Here is a 17,941-nt window from a genome sequence, read left to right as displayed (position 1 = left end):
ATGAATAGCCTACAGTAAATGCCTCTCATTATTTGCCACTTTATGTACATTTGTCGAGTTGACAGCCACAGGAAATTATACCATTTTTCTAGGGAGTTGATGCCTGAGGGAGTAGGATGTTACATGCCTGTTAAACATCCTTAATCAGGTTTGTTGTGCGCGTGCAATTACAACCACAATTCCAATGAAGTGGGGACGTCATCTAAATAAAAGCAGAATACAATGATTTGCTAATCCTTTTCAACCTACAATTAATTAAACTACACAGATGGTGTATGTATTGTTCAAACTGATAAACTTACTTATTTTAAAATGTAAACCTATTTTGAATTTGATGCCGGCAACATGTTCCAAAAAGGTCAGGACATGGGCATGTTTTCCACTGTTACGTCACCTTTACAGTTACCATTTGGGAAATGATGACACTAATTGTTGAAGCTCTTTTTTTAACAAGTTAAAAAAAAAGAACAATTGTATGGTATGTGCTGCTTTGAAGACCGCCTTTTTCCTTTTATTTTTCAGTTCCTTAAACTCCAATATTAGATTTGGAAGTGGCATCTTTTGTTGAATTACAGTTATAATTCTTTAATTAAAAAATGTACAAGTTTGCTCCTGCAAACATTACTAAGCATGTAATTTATACCGTATTTAAAGCAAGTTGTGGAAACTTAATTTCCATTGCATCTTTAAACCAAGGGCACCATCTAGAGGAGTAAAAAAAAATGTTGCAAGGACTTCATGAGGTGATTTGGTCAGTTTGAAGGATTTGTTAAGTGATAATCTTTTAAATTTAATTGTCTTTAAATTATATGACACGAGGAGGAAACTACGGCAAAAATACTTTTTACTTTTACTCGTCAAGTACATTTGTTTGAATGAGTACTTTTACTTTTATCAGGTAATTTTTTATGCAAGTAATTGTACTTTTACTCAAGTACAGACACTCAATGTCAGTAATGTTCTCATCTCTGCAGTTAGATGACTAAATTATGACTAAAAATTAAGTGTACTTACAAAAAGTAGCTCATCCTGAAATAACTTTCCCACTAATTTTCAAAAATTCTAATGATGGACAGAAGTCAGTAACTTAGGAAATTGTTTTTATGCAGTTATTTTATGAAATTCTTGACAAGGCCCTAAATAAAACTGTAATGCCATTGCAGAAAGTTTATAATCTGTATTGGGAATATCCCATACATACTGGAAATTGTAGATTTAAAAACATATTTTGCCTCAGGCAAAATCTGTATGTTACCAATACAACCCTGACTTTCAATACCTAACAGCTACTGTCTGGGCAGAAAATTCATTTGCATTCTAATGCATTTTTGTTCCATTACTTCATAGCTGTCGCACTTTTTGTTTGTAGATGTAAGAAAGTAGCATCAGCAAAACTATGTGGCCCAAATAGGCATTGGAATTCATGCCACATTTTGAAAATGATCAAATTGTAATCGGGGGGGGGGGGGGGGGGGGGGGGGTGTTTGCATGACTGCGCATTAAGGTGTGGGAGAAGTTTGGTGTAGAAGGTTATTTAGATCTCCCCCTGTTTTGTAAAGTAAATAATAAATAATGTCCCCCCCCTTCTGTCTCCCAGGTGTGGTATCTGTCCGGCTGGGTTTGCTACCTGCAGTTAGAGAGAGCCAAAGAGCTGCAGGAAAGAGAGGGGAGAACACTCACAGAGGTGGAGGAAGAAGAGAGGTCAGCGCTCAAGGAGGCGGCCCGATTGCATTTGACCAAGGCTAAGAAGGTAATCCATGAAATATGCCAATTAATTGTTAATTACCGTATTTTCACGACCATAAGGTGCACATTAAAGGGCGCAGTCTCAGTTACGGGTGCTATTTCTGTATTTACACCGCACTATTGGGTGCAGGCACGGTTAAACATACGCTAGCATGTTGTCACGCTAAAACATAGGCTAGCATGCATGCTAGCCTGTGTTTTTAAAAATGTAGCGAAGCAAAACTGAGTTTGGTTATACTTGATTGAAGTATTTAAAAATGAACTCGCGTTACTTTTGATCAATCCTCATCCACAAATCCCTCAAAGTCCTCATCACCTGTATCTGAAACGAACATCTGTGCTAGTTCTCCATCAAACACGCCAGGTTCCCTCTCGTCATTGTAGTATTGCCAGAGTCACTCTCGTTACTGTGCGGCTCCTCAGAATTGATGTGAAAGCTCGATTAGTGCAAGCAGACACGTTTCGCCCAAGCGTTCACAATCCATTCACAAATTGTGGGATAACTCGCTCTAGTGCTTCCATAAAGCGAAAGCAGTGGGCCCCAAGGCGTCCTACTGTATCTTATATACAGGAAACCCGACCATGGTTGAAGACTGGCAGGCATGAGAACCCAGTAGACTCACGCCATTTTTCAGTTGAGTCTTTCGGGCTCTCATGCCTGCCAGTCATCAACCAGGGCGGGATTTCCTGTATGTCAGCTATATGTCTGCACTGTTACGCTTGACTGTCTGGGAGCACTCGGCTCCCACCCAGACAGTCAAGCGGAAGCGCTTACCGAAGTCGCACAACATTTACAGATTTGGGATTTTCGCCGTAAATTTTTGAGAAAAAAAAATACGGTAAATTTGACTGTGACACATAAACACCATATTTTAGACTTAGACTTAGACTTGACTTTATTGATCCCTTTGGAATGGCTCCCTCTGGGAAATTTACATTTCCAGCAGCAATAAGAACAGATAGTAAAATAAAACATAATTCAATCAATCAATAAATAAGGTTATTACACCAGAGATTGAATTAATAATAATAATAAAAATAAAATATTTGTTTTTGGGTTTAATTGTACTCCCCCTTATTGTAAGTAAAACAGCTTTTTTTTTTTTTTTTTCACAATAACAAATGCATATTGCTGAGCTGCAGTCTTAATTACGTCCAAACCAGCGGGAATAAGCAACAGGCTACTTATTGTTTAGTCGCTTAGCAACCAGCGCCAAATATGGGCAAGCTTGCACCTCGTTGCTGTCATCCCTGCGCCGTCCTGCACGCCATGAAAACCGATTGCAATGTGTAAGTGCCTTCACAAAATTTTACTATAAAACACAAAATCAAAAAAGCAAATTTGATAAACAAGTGAAAAAAGTTACAGGCTCACTGTGTCTTTATAAGGCGTGTTAGAATACACATAGCCACACAAACGCAGATTTTCAGTTTCACCCAAAAAAAAAAAAAAAAGTGATGATGGTGTGTAGAGGACAAGAATAAAAACAGCCACAGGCGGGGCCGAAGCAGCGAGAACGACATAGGAGGCAAGGAAAGAAACAGATTGAATGTGAGGTGGATGTGCATGTGTGGTTTGTGTGGGTGGAAAGGAGTTGAGGCGAACATGGTGAATTGCGGTGCACATAAAATCAATCGTAAACCTGATGTGAAATGGAATTTGAGTCTCAGTCAGACGGTGCTAAGATTCAGGTCGGATCTGCTATACAGACACTGAGGACAATGGAATAGATGAATATATACTTGTGTGTGTGTGCAGTGTGCACAGACGCAAATAGAGGTCAAAGGCTTTACTATTTGATGTGGCTGAAAGGAGATCTCATGAGCAAGGATTGTGGGAAGGGTTGGACCAAGGTGTGCTCATGTCATGAAACTTTAATGACTTCCTCTGCCAAAAAATGTGACTGGAGGACTGAAACAAATGTGCGCTCACACCTTGTCCATCAGCTGATATTCCAGCCTCGCCAAGGAAGGACTAAAAACTCATTCACTCCCATACATGACTACAGATGCCAAATATGCACTGAATGTTGGCACTGAATGATTAAAAGAATATTTTATTTTGAATATGCAGGAAAAAGTTAGACGGGAGGCAATATTTTGTCACAATAGTACCAAAATGGCATGTGAGTGTGTACGCGCAGGAATGTAAAAAGAGGAATCTTGACACGGAAGGTCATTTGGAGAGAATGTGCGCCAGTGAAAAGCAAGCCAGCACATGAGAAGGTAAAGTGTGAGGATAGAAGATATTAACAAAGGAAATAAAATCAATGCAATGAAAAAAGAAAGTTATGGATAGTTGGATACTAATGGAGAATGAGGTAAAAAATAGCTTTGGCCATGGCAAGTTGACTATGGCACGCCTGAAATTGATTATTAACCCATTCAAACCCAAAAACGTATAAATGTGCTTTTTAAAATTTTGTCCTGCACTCCCAAAAACTGATTTATACGTTTTTAACTTTTTTTTTTTTTATATATTTTTTTTTTATGCTAGACCATACAGAAGGCTTTGATTTAGCTTCTGACATGAAGAGGTCGCTTAAAGCATTGGTAGTCATTCCAAAAAAACGGCCAGCAGGTGGAAGCAAAGTATTAGAGATCAGCCAGGGACATGTTGCAACAAGCTCTTTTTTTCCAAGTGTTTTCAACAGGTTTGTGAAGAATGATGAAACTTAGTTATGTTCTAATGCTAATTGCTGCAAAATGGAAACAGATGCAAATATACTTTTTTTTCCTAATAAAAGAAGAGACTCTAATCTTTCTTTTGGTAGGTTCCATGTTTTTACAGCAATAGAACAGATTATTCTGTGGACCTTGCAAAATCAGTCAAAATCCAGCAAAACAGCCGGTAGCGAAGGAGTTGCTTCAGTGAAAATGGCTGGGAGTCAATGAGTTAATAAATGCAATACCTACCACATTTTATTGAGTTAATGTTGTCCAAATGAAGTTGAAATGCCTTTGCTTTAACTTTGCTGCACAAAAAAAACTAGGGGCCATCACTTACCACTGACTCTCACAAAATGCTTCATTTCCAACTTAAATTCACCATCACTTAAATTCACCTTTTTTCCACCCGTTTCCGACGTTTGCCTTTATTATGGTCAAAATTGAGCTCGCCTGTTGCATTTTGAGAACTATAAATGTTTCAATTTGAGTGCTTGGAATGGTAAGACAGTCATTTATTTCATAACCCATGCCTATCAATCTGAAAAGAGTGCAAGGTCAGACGCAGTCTGTTACGGCAGTCATTTTCCCATCAGAAATAATGGGAATTGAATGAATCTGTTTCTGGGTAAAACTATTGCCGTCAAAAAAAATGTCACACTGTAAAAAGGAAGCTAAATTTTACATATATTTTTGATGAATCATCATATCCATCAGAAAGACGGTAAGGTCTTTGTTTACAATTATCTCTCTCATTGTGTTACTACAAATTTTGTCATAAGTACGAGTGGTACTGAAGACAGGGGGAAAAAATCGTATCTTGGCATCCCTTGGTTTAACCCGAGTATGGTTGTTAATTGAATAATGAAAGATAACATAGTATATTAGCGTAAACGTCCCAAAACACCGTTCAGTGTCATACATGAAGCTTGTGCTATCAATGTTGATTTGCAAAGGATTCTTAAGTTGTTTGTGTTGATGGCCTCACGAGTGCCAAGTTGTTCTACTTGAGGCTTCTTCAAATCAAGTGTGATATTTGCTGGCATAACTTGGTCTCGTTTCAATTGCTCCATGACTGACTCAGCAGTGGTCCTTTTGAGTGTTGCCTAGCAGCTTCTTTCCCTCCAGGCCAAAAGGGAAGGAGTGTCAGAAAATGTAAATTAATAAAGAATAATATTCATGGATTTTTGTGGGTTTAAACTGTGCAGACATTTGAATTGATTTTCACTTAGAATGCAATCTGTGCCATATGTTATTGTGACACACTGCTCTTGCATTCTGTCCCTAATCAATAGCTAGTTTTATTAAAGTTGAATACTTATGGACTTTGTTTATAAATATCTATATCTTACATTCACCAGTAATTCGTATCTGACCAGTATTGACACAAAATTCTCTTAGACACAGAGCCGATAGTTGCTTCAGAAAAAGAAGATTCCTTGGGTTGCTTTGCTGCTCCCTTATGAGGGTGGACTTATATTGTTGTAGTGATTTTTTTATTTTTTTGCTATTATCTCACGTGGTCATGATGGGGCTCGAGCTGTTCCAGTTTCTGTCCAAAAGGTCCTGAGCTTAGTTATTGTACTTACTCTTATATTTATTAGTCTATATTTATGGTAATGAAGTGTTTTTCATACAAATATTCACAGCGTTTATTCCTTTACTTACTTTTCAGGGGGGTGGCATGGCTCAGTGGTAGAGTGGTGAGGTTGTGGGTACGATCCTCACCCCTGGTGTCCATGTCGAAGTGTCCTTTAGCAAGCACCGTACCCCGATTATGTTATGTCATCGGCATACTCTGTTGTAAACAAAGTGTGGTTAAGGTGTGAGTAGAGAGTGCTGCAGGCTGTGAAAAGGACTTAAACGAAGAGCAAAGTGGACCTTGAAAAAGTTATGCAATTACACACACTTGCACACAACTTGTCTTGGCAACTCTTTCGGCCGTGAAAGAGTGACAAATGCAGTCTGATCTAAGCATCATGCTGTGGAGAATGTGTAAAGAATTGTTCTTATGTATAGCGAGCTTAGCCGTACAAAGTCTAAAGATTTCTGTTTTTTGTAATAAAAGAATCTTTAAACACTGCAGCATCTCTTTGTAGAGATGCTGGTGGATCATCGGAACCTCATTGATCGTAGTTGTAATTTGGGTTTCAAAAATGATACACTATTAACTCATTGACTCACAGCAACCCGGCTGTTTTACTGGATTTTGACAGATTTTACAAGGTCCACAGAATATTCTGTTCTATTGCTATAAAACATGGAACCTACCAAAAGACAGATTAGAGTCTCTTCTTTCATTAGGAAAAAAAAAGTATGTTTGTATCTGTTTCTGTTTTGCAGCAATTAGCATTAGAATATAGCTAAGTTTCATCATTATTCACAAACCTGTGGAAAACACTGGGAAAAAGAGCTTGTTGCAACATGTGCCTGGCTTGTAATGACTACCATTGCGACCTCTTCATGTCAGAAGCTATATCAAAGCCTTCTGTATGCTCTAGCAAAAAAAAAAAAAAAAAAACATTAAAAAAAAAACGTTTAAATCCGTTTTTGGGAGTGCAGGACAAAGTATTAAAAAACGTATATATAGATATAGATATAGAATGAGTAAAAAAAAAAAAAAAAAAGGTAATATTTATTAAAAAAAAAAGGTAATATTTACTTGAAGAAATCAAGTACATTTCTTTCCACTTCGAAATTCTAAGTAAAGTAAGTACATTTTGCCAGTTTATTAAAAAAAAAAAAAAAAAACGTTACTCAAGTGTTGAGGAATGAAGTCATGACCTTCAGCTTGGAAGGCAGTCACTCTACCACCTGAGTCTCGCCACTCTTGCTGTTCGCCACTATACTTTATTGCTGGTTTGCCCAAAATGAGACCAAAAAATGGGTCTGTTAGAGTTAACAAGGATTCCGCGTGACAGCATCAATATACAGTGTTTCCACTTTTCCTGCTGGGGTTAGGTTCCAAAAAATACTCACAATAAATGAAAGCCGTGAAGTAGTTTGTGTTGTTTTACATTTATTATAAATGTTTTAAGGCTCTGAAACCCACACAGTTTATACACTTTTCTCATCGAGGCATTTGCATTTTCTCACTTTTAACTCTTCTCAATGTTCAAACCTTCATACATTTTATAAAATAGGTACCTTACTATAAAAAAAAAAAAAAACTGCATGCAAAACTGCATTAAAAAACATCTGTGAAACACTGTACGAACACACAGCAGGAGCGGCATGGCTCAGGTGGTAGAGTGGCTGTCTCCCAACCTGATGGATGTGGGTTCGTTCCGTTCAAACTTTGAGTATTTTTTATTTATTTTTCATTTATTTATTTATGTATTTATTTTTAATAAATAATCTGGTAAAATGTACTCAAAACTGTCCTTGTAAAATTTACTTTACTCTTGTTTTCTGTTCTATTTTCTTTTTAACAGTGTCCGTCACTTGTGACACCAGTCCTGGAACTTTTCTGACGCAATTTCTCGGCATTAGCATTCAGCATACCAAGCGATTTTGGACAATTCTATATTCCCAACATTGTGGGAGCAGTTTGGAGATTTTCCTTTCCTCTTCCAACATTGCAGATGTTAAATTTCAGAGTCTTGTGTTGAGGAACTTGACCTCAACCTATTAGAACCCATTTGGGATTCGAGCCAGACCTTTCAGCGTGTGACACAAATGTCACAAATACGTTTCTGGAATCAATGGCTCAGTGGTGAACAGCCTTCACATATCATCTTGAACTCTTATCGATCAGGAACGGGATGTCACTTTAAGTTCACGTGAGTGAATACTGTTTGGCAATATTTTCTGCACAGGATGTCCTCTATGCACACTGTGATTTGATATGAGTCAGACTCTCACCCAAGGCTGCAAGATGCAATTATTCACTGTATTGAGCCCCAGCCACTGTGAGCACAGCCAACTTTTATTCAGAGCGGATAGACATCTCCAGGCGTCTGAGAGTGACAATCAATGCGTTTTTATTCTTCTTCTACCCGATGCATGAGTGTGTGTTGTGGCGTTAAGGAGGCTGAGAAGGTGGGAGTACGACAGACCTTGTGGCTGGGTCATGCTCTTCCCCCTCACCCCCTTCTTTTTCTGCCCCTTAGGAGCTGCAACCTGCGGAGAAAGCATCCTCTTAAATACACACACAAGTGCACATTGTTACGCTCCAAATGAGTTCCACTGACAGTGCGTGTCAGGATGTTGCTCAGAGCCCGCCGCTTTAGCAAGGCAGTCACACACGCTCGTCTCCTCTCTTCTGGCCTTGTGACCCCGCTTGTATACTAGATAGTACACTTTTACTATGGACTATTACAACTCCTCTAGTTTTGTTTCTCTCTCTTTAAAAAAAAAAAAAAAAAAAAGGTCGTTAGCGTAAATCTCTGCAGCCGCTCTGCTTACTCTGCATTTACACGCTGAGAATTACAGCGCTATGCTTCCTGTCCTCAGTGGCAGGGGAAGCAGTTTTATCACCCCGCTCCCCCTTTGAGTTCAGTAATTACACACAAGCGGAGTATTTTACAGAGATAAATCTGCTGGCTGCGTAGGGAACTTTTTTTTTTTTTTTGTCTGTTGCCTGCAATATTTCACAGAGATGGCAAATTTGATAGTGTGTTGCATAGCCATATGTGCTTCGAGCTCCAGAGTTTGATGTAGATAAGTACCTTTTTAGATCGTTTTCTCCATTTCTTTGTGAGTACAACAATAATTTTGGGGAGGATTAGATTCACTTGTTGTTCGAATTATTGTTTAATCTTATGCATATGTAGCTTTTCTGGCCTTTTTTTGCAACATTAAGTGAATTTGGTACATTTTTTTGTACATAAACAAATATCGATGTAACGATAATGGCGATATCGTGATATTAACTCATTCACTCCCAGCCATTTTCACAGAAGCAATCCCGTTCGCTCCCGGCTGTTTTACTGAATTTTGACTGATTTTGCAAGGCCCACAGAAAATTGTGTTCAATTGCTATAAACTACCAAAAGAAGATTAAAGTCTCTTCTTTTAACAGGAAAAAAAAGTATGTTTCTATCTGTTTCCGTTTTGCAGCAATTAGTATTAGAAGAGAGCTAAGTTTCATCAGTTTTCACAAATCTATTTAAAATTATGTAATTTAGCTTTTTTTCTAGAGGGCTCTGGTTGATCTCCTTTGCTCTGCTGCCACCTGCTGGCCGGTTGTGTAATAACTCCCATTTCTGCCACCGTTCTTTGGAGTTGAGAGGCTACATCAAAGCCTTCTGTATGCTCCAGCATAAAAACAAAACAAAAAAAAAGTATAAATACGTCTTAGGGACACTTAAAACATAAAAAACAACAACGTATTTACACGTTATGGGGAGCAAATGAGTTAAAACTGCCACAATATCGTCGTCGTCATGTTCACAATATTTAAAAACTACACATCTGTTAAAAATAAGTCAGGTTGATTTCCATTTGTGCAGTTCTAGCACCCTCTGGTGGCTAGTTTTTTTTTTAGTGCAGTTTAATTTTCATTAGGGATGTTTTGGCCCTTCTATGTTTAAAATCACTAATTGTCAGATGAATGGGATTGTAACATGCTTGTGAAGTGAGTGAATATGTGGAGGAACTCAATGTGGGCTTGCATTAGGTGAGTAAGTACCTCAATATTAAGTGTTATTAGAGATTGGAGGTAGTTTATATTTATTGCTGTTATGTACAAAAGCACAATATTATTATTATTAGTAGTATTTTTTTTAGTATGAGCTCATTTTTTACAATATTGTGACCTTTAAATATCGCCAACCTCCCCACAATATCGTGATAATTATCATATCTTGAGCTTCATATCGTGATAATATCATATCGTGATATTTTGATATCGTTACATCCCTATCTCATTTGCTAATAAATAGTTTTCATTTGTGATAGTATTTTATAGTTCAGTATGCCCTACAACATAATAATTTGTTGGAGTGTACTTATTAATGGTGCTCACTGTATATTGCAGGCCACCTAGAGCAGCAATAGGAAGACGGATGTTTTTTTCCCTCTGTGTAGCGGAGTGTTCCACCAAAGAAGCTAATTTGCCAAATGAAGGGAAAAAACTGTTTACCAGCGTTTTGCGAGCTGTGCCGGCCCCGCTGACAGCATGCAAGCTGCTCTAGGATAATTCAACCGTCCTAACCGGCACTTAGAGACTTAAAACGCCAGAGCTGCACACTTCCCTCAGCTCCAAGTGGCTGTTTGCTGACATCTTAATGTTGCACTGTTAAAATTCAGTGGCCCAGTGTGATAGCGTGGCAATTCAGGGACACAAGGTCTTGATCAAAGGAAGGAAGTGACTACATCAAACTACACACTGGACCCGGCAGGATTTTGTAGCTGAAGGTCAGTGTCAAGAAATATGTATTCTAATAACCTATCAGAGCTTGGCTTGGGACTTGGAGGGTCAAATATTATGATATCATGCAGACATTTTAATCTGTTTTCTGAAAGATGTAGAGTCCTTAAAGGGGAAGTTAACCTTCAACATTTCTTGACAATATGGTATGTGACCTCACTAAGTCTAAACGTGTCATTCTGATTAACTCATTCACTCCCAGCCATTTTCACAGAAGCAATCCCGTTCGCTCCCGGCTGTTTTACTGGATTTTGACTGATTTTACAAGGTGTTCAATTGCTATAAAAGCATGGAAAAAGATTAAAGTCTCTTCTTTCATCAGGAAAAAAAAGTATGTTTCTATCTGGTTCCGTTTTGCAGCAATTAGTATTAGAAGAGAGCTAAGTTTCATCAGTTTTCACAAATCTATTTAAAATTCTAAGTAATTTAGCTATTTTTCTACATGGCCCTGGTTGATCTCCTTTGCTCTGCTGCCACCTGCTGGCCGTTTGTGTAATAACTACCATTTCTGCAACCGTTCTTTGCAGTTGAGAGCCTGCATCAAAGCCTTCTGTATGCTCTAGCATAAAAACAAAACAAAAAAAAAACGTATAAATACGTCTTTGGGACACTTAAGACATTTAAAAAAAACGTGTTTACACGTTATTGGGAGCAAATGAGTTAATATTACATTTGTAAAATATGAGTTATGATGCCATTTTAAGCCGTTTTTATCCATCTCAGGGGGAGGCCATTTTGCTACTTGCTGTCGACTGATGATGACATCACAGTTGCTCAGGCAACGACCAATCACAGCTCACCTGTTTTCTGAATTTGATCTGTGATTGGTTGTTACTTGAGACCTGAGCAACTGTGATGTAATTTTCACTCGACAGCAAGTGGAAAAATGGCCGCCTTTTGATATTCATAAAAACTGCCGAATTTTGCTGCTTTAACTCATATTCCACTAACGCAATATTAAGCAAAATACAGTATTTAGACTATTGGGGTGGCATAGAGCATATTATTGTCAAGAAATTTTTTCGATTGGAGGGGGTGGGGGGGGGGGGGGGGTGACTTCTCCTTTAAATCTGTAATGGATTCATATGTGAATATAATATTACAGTCTAATGCAAGATTCTTTGGAGATTAGTAAAGAAAAAACCCGGAAACTCACATTTTGTTTTTTTCAGGTAGCTTCGTAGCTAAGACTAAATTAAACTAAAATATAAATAAAGTGATGTACATACGTGCACCACTATTCCATGTTGCAAGTTCATTTCTGGTTCTACAGCCCGGTGTCAAACTCATTTTCATAACATTCCACATCGGAGTTATGCTTGCCCTAAGAGACACGGTTATAATTGAAATGCGAGAAATGTAATTTAGTTATCATCCACTTTTACCAACAAATTAATGGAATATTTTAAATCAGATGTAAAGGGAAAATAGTGGCAAGCAGTAATTTGAGTAGCAGGAGTAGGGCCGAAATATACTGGGTAATGTCTGCTTTACCATGTATGGTATGATAATCATTGTGTAAATGAATACCTGTGTGGTTCAACATAATCATTTTAAAAAAACAAACACATGAACAGGTCTGTACAAAAATAATATTACCCCTAAAATAGAATATAGCGCCATGTTCAACCAAGGTGTGTCTTCTAATTAGCAACACAGGTGGTCCTCAAACTTGTAAATTAGTCAGTGGGTCTGCTGTCTGGTGACCTGAGGTGTACCACACTAAAAACATGGGCCAGAGGAAGCGAAAGAGGAAGTTGTCTCAGGAGAAAGAGAAAATTATTGAAGGTAAATGCTAAAAGACATTAATGATTCATAAACGAACCACTTTTACATGAGGCTTATTAACTCATTTGCTCCCAAAAACATATAAGTGTCCCAAAGACGTATTTATACGCTTTTTATGTTTGTTTGTTTTTTTATGCTAGAGCATACAGGAGGCTTTGATGCAGCCTCTCAACTGCAAAAAACAGTTGAAGAAATTGTAGTTATTACAAAAATGGCCAGCAGGTGTCAGCAGAGTATAAGAGATCAACCAGGGCCATGTTGAAAAAAAGCTCATTACTCCAGTCCCAATTCTCAATAGATTAGTGAATAATGATGAAACTTAGCTATATTCTAATACTAATTGTTGCAAAACATAAACAGACAGAAATATACTTTTTTTTTTCCTGATGAAAGAAGAGACTTTAATCTTTCTTTTGGTAGGTTCCATGTTTTTCTAGCAATAGAACAGAATATTCTGTGGGCCTTGCAAAATCACTCAAAATCTAGTAAAACAGCCGGGAGCGACCAGGATTGCTTCTGTGAAAATGTCTGGGAGTGAATGAGTTAATGGTATTAGCAATTTAGCCTAAACAACATGCCAGCACAAATTGAAGTCGTTAGTTCCACCTTTCAAGTTTTGGTCACCAGAGTCTGGCAGGCCACATAGAATTACGTGGGCCTTGAGTTTGGTAGTCCTCCTCACATAATTCCTTATTGTCAATACTGGTATTTTTTTTGCAGCAAGAATATTTCCCCAGAACACTTACATTGACCTCAAATAATCTACTTTAGATGCTTTTAACTGGAGGTTGTGCTTTAGAAATAATCTGTTCTGTTACAAAAAAAAAATAAATGGTGGAAGGCCGCTTACATCACATCTGCAAGAATATGCTCGTAGTGCATGACTGAACCTTGTGTATGAGCTACTCGCTTCTTTACTAGACTGGAAGCTCATGCCATTCGTTTTGTGTGTGTGTGTTTGGCAGCTGCACAGCAAGCTACGCTGTGACGACCAACCCATGTTGGAGCACGTGGAACAGCTGCTGGGCGAGCTTGGAGGAGAGTTGGAGGGCGAGGAGGCTGAAGTTGGGGTTGATGAAGACTACGAACCTGCTAGTGACGAGGAGGAGGCGAAGGAGGATACACCTATGGAACACTGACCACACCCCCTGTTTTGTAGTTCCCTGTAATATCAAATTACTCATAAGTGCCTTTCCACTGGCCAAACGTCACACATGTTTATCCGAGAAATGAAGTCAAGTTGATTAAAAGATGTAGCCAACTCACTCAATTTATGTGTTAAGTGTTTTCTTGACATGTTTTTCTTTTCACAATCTTGTAAAGTCTTTTTGTTTTTTAGGGGGTTTAAAACATTAAACCAGCTGTCAAAGCGGCCTACAAAAACACTACTGTGAGTTACGCTCGAAATGATACGCCGAGATTCGACATAAGAAGCTGGTTACAACAGTTAACACTCAAGATGTTATCCTTTGTTGTCACAGTTGAACAGATTTTATATTGAAACAATTGCGGTGTCGTTTTAGACCTTCTCGCCACTTTCACCCAAAAACGACACAAATCTTCCAGGTCAGAGAATGTCGCAGCAGCCGCAGACTATACTTCCACTGAAAGTGTTGCTTTAATGCCAAAGTGACAGTTGTGTCACTTCAAGAGGGGAAAGGAAGTGGTTGAGGTCACAGGCGGATTTAAATGATTCACAGTTTGCCATAGAGAATGCCAATCAGCAGCACTTTAACATAAGTCACTGCAGTGCTTGCATGTACTGAATAGACCCTGCACAGAAAAAGTTAAGGATTTTGGGTGAAGTTTCAAAGATGAACCTAAAATGCACTCAAGCCTTCACAGTTGAACTTCATTTGACCTTCTTTAAAAATTTAAATGCACAACTGTTTTCATTTTTCAGTACGTTTGCACAACTCGCTGTTCTCTAACAAGGAGCTAAACAACAAAATTCATAACCAGTGTTTAATACATGAATCATACTTTTTTGTTGTCCGCTTCTATTCTATTCCTTCTCTTCTCTGACTTTTGTTTCTGTGCATCCTGAAATTTACCCCCCCCCCCAAAAAAAAAAGCTCAATACCCCTACCTTTTTTTTTTTTTTTTTTTGTGAGTACACAGTTCCAAAAAAAGTATGTGAAATTTATGTGAATTAGACCTGTCAAACTACGAACTCATTCATTCCCAGCCACTGAAGCAACCTCCTTTTGGATTTTGACAGATTTTGCAAGGCCCACAGAATATTGTGTTCTATTGCTATAAAACATGGAACATACCAAAAGAAAGATTAGTCTCTTCTTTCATCAGGAAAAAAAAAAGTATTTTGTATCTGTTTCCCTTTTGCAGCCATTAGCATTAAAATACAGCTAAGTTTCATCAATATACAAATTCCTGGTGAAAACACTGTCAAAAAGCTTGTTGCAACATGACCCTGGCTGATCTCTTATACTCTGCTGTCACATGCTGGCCGTTTTTTTTTTTTTTTTTTTTTGTAATAACTACCATTGCTTTAAGCCACCTCTTCATGTCAGAAGTTGCATCAAAGTCTTCTGTATGCTCTTGCATTAGAAAAAAAAAAAAAAGTGTAAAGATGTTTTTGGGAGTGAAGGACAAAGTATTAAAAACGTGTTAACACACTTTTGGGATTGAATGAGTCAATTTTTTAAACACATCTTAGAATTTTGAATTTTCTATTCCAATATTACAATTATAGCAAATTTCCTAAAAATTGCTTGAAATTAATCGCAATTATATTTTTTCAGTTTGCTCATAAAAGTCATTTTGCATAGAGAACACAATAAAATGATAAAAAAAAAAATAGAGGGAATTCCAGTCGCAATGCAGCAGATATGTCCACCTCCAAATTTAGCAGTAATAAATTTAATAATTATGCATATATTTGTGGAGACTGGGGTCAAGTTGTATTTTACAATTTTAAAAATATGCATAATTTCACAAGTTAATTCATGTTAAAGATGAGATAGCTCTTAATATGAAAAGAAAACTGCATTGAGCTGTCACAACATCCTACAAATGCAATTATGCCATCTAGTGGCAGAAAAATGATCTCAACACAAATCGATATCACACTAGCAGTACATCTTTTTAATTTTGACTGAATTTTGTGAATTATTATTGTATCAGTGACTGAAAGATGCAGCCATATTTCTATTAGGTTAACTTTTTTTTCCACTTTTATGTTAACAAGAGTATAGAAACTTAGAAAAAATATTTTATTGTACATTTTAATATAAATTTAGAACAGATGTAAAATTTGCGATTAATCGTGAGTTAACTATTGAAGTCGTGCGATTTAATACGATTAAAAAATTTAATCGCCTGACACCCCTAGTTTCACGTAATTTAGTAAAAGCTAACATTTTAAGAATTCCTCAAGCTGTTGAGGGTGTGATGTTTAATTGAAAACCATGCTTTTAATTTGGAGAGCTGCTCTGCATTTCTGTTTCCTGTTCCACGTTCTCCGTTCATCATTCCTCTCATAACATCATTTCCTGATTGAAAAACAGCCACAAGAGCGGGTGATGATACCAGTATCGATATCTGTCGCATGTACCGATACCGTGAAATGTGTCCTGGTATCGGCCCGATATCTGATATCGGTACTCGCTCATCCATATAAAGGAGGGAAAACAACTCATGACACTAATGATGACAGGATTAAAACCTACATTCCAAATGCTGCAAGTGTTCGACCAAGCCAATTTCATATTCACCGCAGCGCGTATCACCCTCCAAACACAGACGCTCCCGCCCGTGAAGCCTCTTTGAAGGATTCCATAACCGCTAAATGGGAACGTTATCTGAGATCCTGGTCCCGATTGCGATCTGGCTGCAAGCTGAGCAACCTGTTTTGGAAAATGAAAGCTGGGATGCGCTGCTCCAGCTGCCGTTTGCGACTAAGGAGATGACAAATGACGCCGTGGCGCAAACGCGCAGATCCGAATCTCCTGACGTGTGATACAAGCTGCGTTTTATCAGCGCCTAACGCGATGTGATGTGTTGTTAGACTGTCGAGGCCTTTTTGCAACGATGTTTTTCCGCTTGTGTATGATAATGTGGCGGGGGTGCGGGCTTAAAGGACCGACTACCTGCGGCGAGGCTGTCATCCGGCATTTGGATGCGTAATTACAACGAGCTCTGGTGTGTCTGCCTTTTTCCATGCGTGTGTGCGTGCGCCTCATCTGCAGAGTTGTGTGATTAATGACTCCAGGGGTGACTGAACATGGTCGGTCAGCCCTTTCTAGTTATTCCGAGCTGACCTATTGTGAGTGGGCCGCGGTGGGCACAGAAAGCCTCGGGTAATCTCCGAATGCTTGGCCATTCGCTCACCTGTACGTCAGCATCAGCACCACCAGAGTATCTAAAAAAAAATAAAAAATTATTCTCTGAGAGGGGAGAATGCGCTTTCCACACAAGGACACATATTCAATCACGGGGAAAGGACACTCACTATACGGTTTGCCTCTGTCCACTGTCTTTGCTAGAATAGGTTTCTTGAGACCAAGGGCAGAAATGAAAAATAAATAAATTTAATAAATATGCAATACGAATCTGGCTTTAGTGGACTATATATTGTGGTCTTATTATTGACAAGGGTAGTAATTCTTTTGTGTGCTTGCAACCCTTTAAGTAAATGAGAAGTCATTGCCATGCCAGTCAGGATTCGAAATAAAAATCAACATTTTGCTCAGTTAAATTTACTATATATTTTTTTTTTCGCCGTTGCTTTGCTTATAGTGTAATTCGATCTCATAGTTTGCTAGCTAACAGCCAATCAGTGCCTACACAGTTTTGTATACTGTGCTGTGTGACCCATTGATTCAAATCATATCTAACAGCACAATGCCACAAAAATTACTTAGTTATTCACAATTGTAAACGCTACCTTTTACTTAAGTTTGTTTCTGCTTGATATGAATGTGTTGAGCAAGCTTCTGTATGTCATTTTATTTCATAAAACCATGACAAGAAACCATATGTATCGTTTTTAGTAAAATATTTCCACATGCTGGTAGCATATTTGGAAGACCAAAAATGCCCCCCCCCCAAAAAATAAATAAATAAATAAAATAAAATAAATAAAAATGAAATAAATAAAAATGAAAAAAAATAAAAGTGAAAATAAAAACGGATATAAAAAAATTAAATGCAAAGAAGAAATATAAATGTAAATAAAAATAACAATATATTTCAATAAATAAATACAAATAAAAATAAATACGAAAATAAAAGCCAAGATGAAAAAAAAAAAAAAATAGATGTGGAAATAAATACAAAAATAAATATAAAAATATAATTAAATGTCCATCAATACATAAAAACACTCTGCTCTCATATTTATTTATT

At 37.7% G+C, this 17,941-nt stretch overlaps 1 protein-coding gene across 1 annotated transcript in view; it reads left to right on the top strand.

The window, feature by feature from the left end:
* The window catches only part of LOC144021951 (uncharacterized), a 34,773-nt gene extending 20,929 nt beyond the window's left edge, over positions 1-13,844 (top strand). The window contains exons 10-11 of the mRNA XM_077526257.1: positions 1,598-1,750; positions 13,540-13,844. Coding sequence (XP_077382383.1) covers positions 1,598-1,750; positions 13,540-13,713 — 327 coding nt within the window. The 3' untranslated portion in view covers positions 13,714-13,844. The remainder of the gene's footprint in view (positions 1-1,597; positions 1,751-13,539) is intronic.
* Positions 13,845-17,941: the final 4,097 nt, after the last annotated feature.

This window comes from Festucalex cinctus, chromosome 7 (genome assembly GCF_051991245.1).
Source record: "Festucalex cinctus isolate MCC-2025b chromosome 7, RoL_Fcin_1.0, whole genome shotgun sequence".
Taxonomy (NCBI): domain Eukaryota; kingdom Metazoa; phylum Chordata; class Actinopteri; order Syngnathiformes; family Syngnathidae; genus Festucalex; species Festucalex cinctus.
Note: the sequence above shows the minus strand (reverse complement) of the source record. Positions and strands in the feature narration are given on the sequence as shown.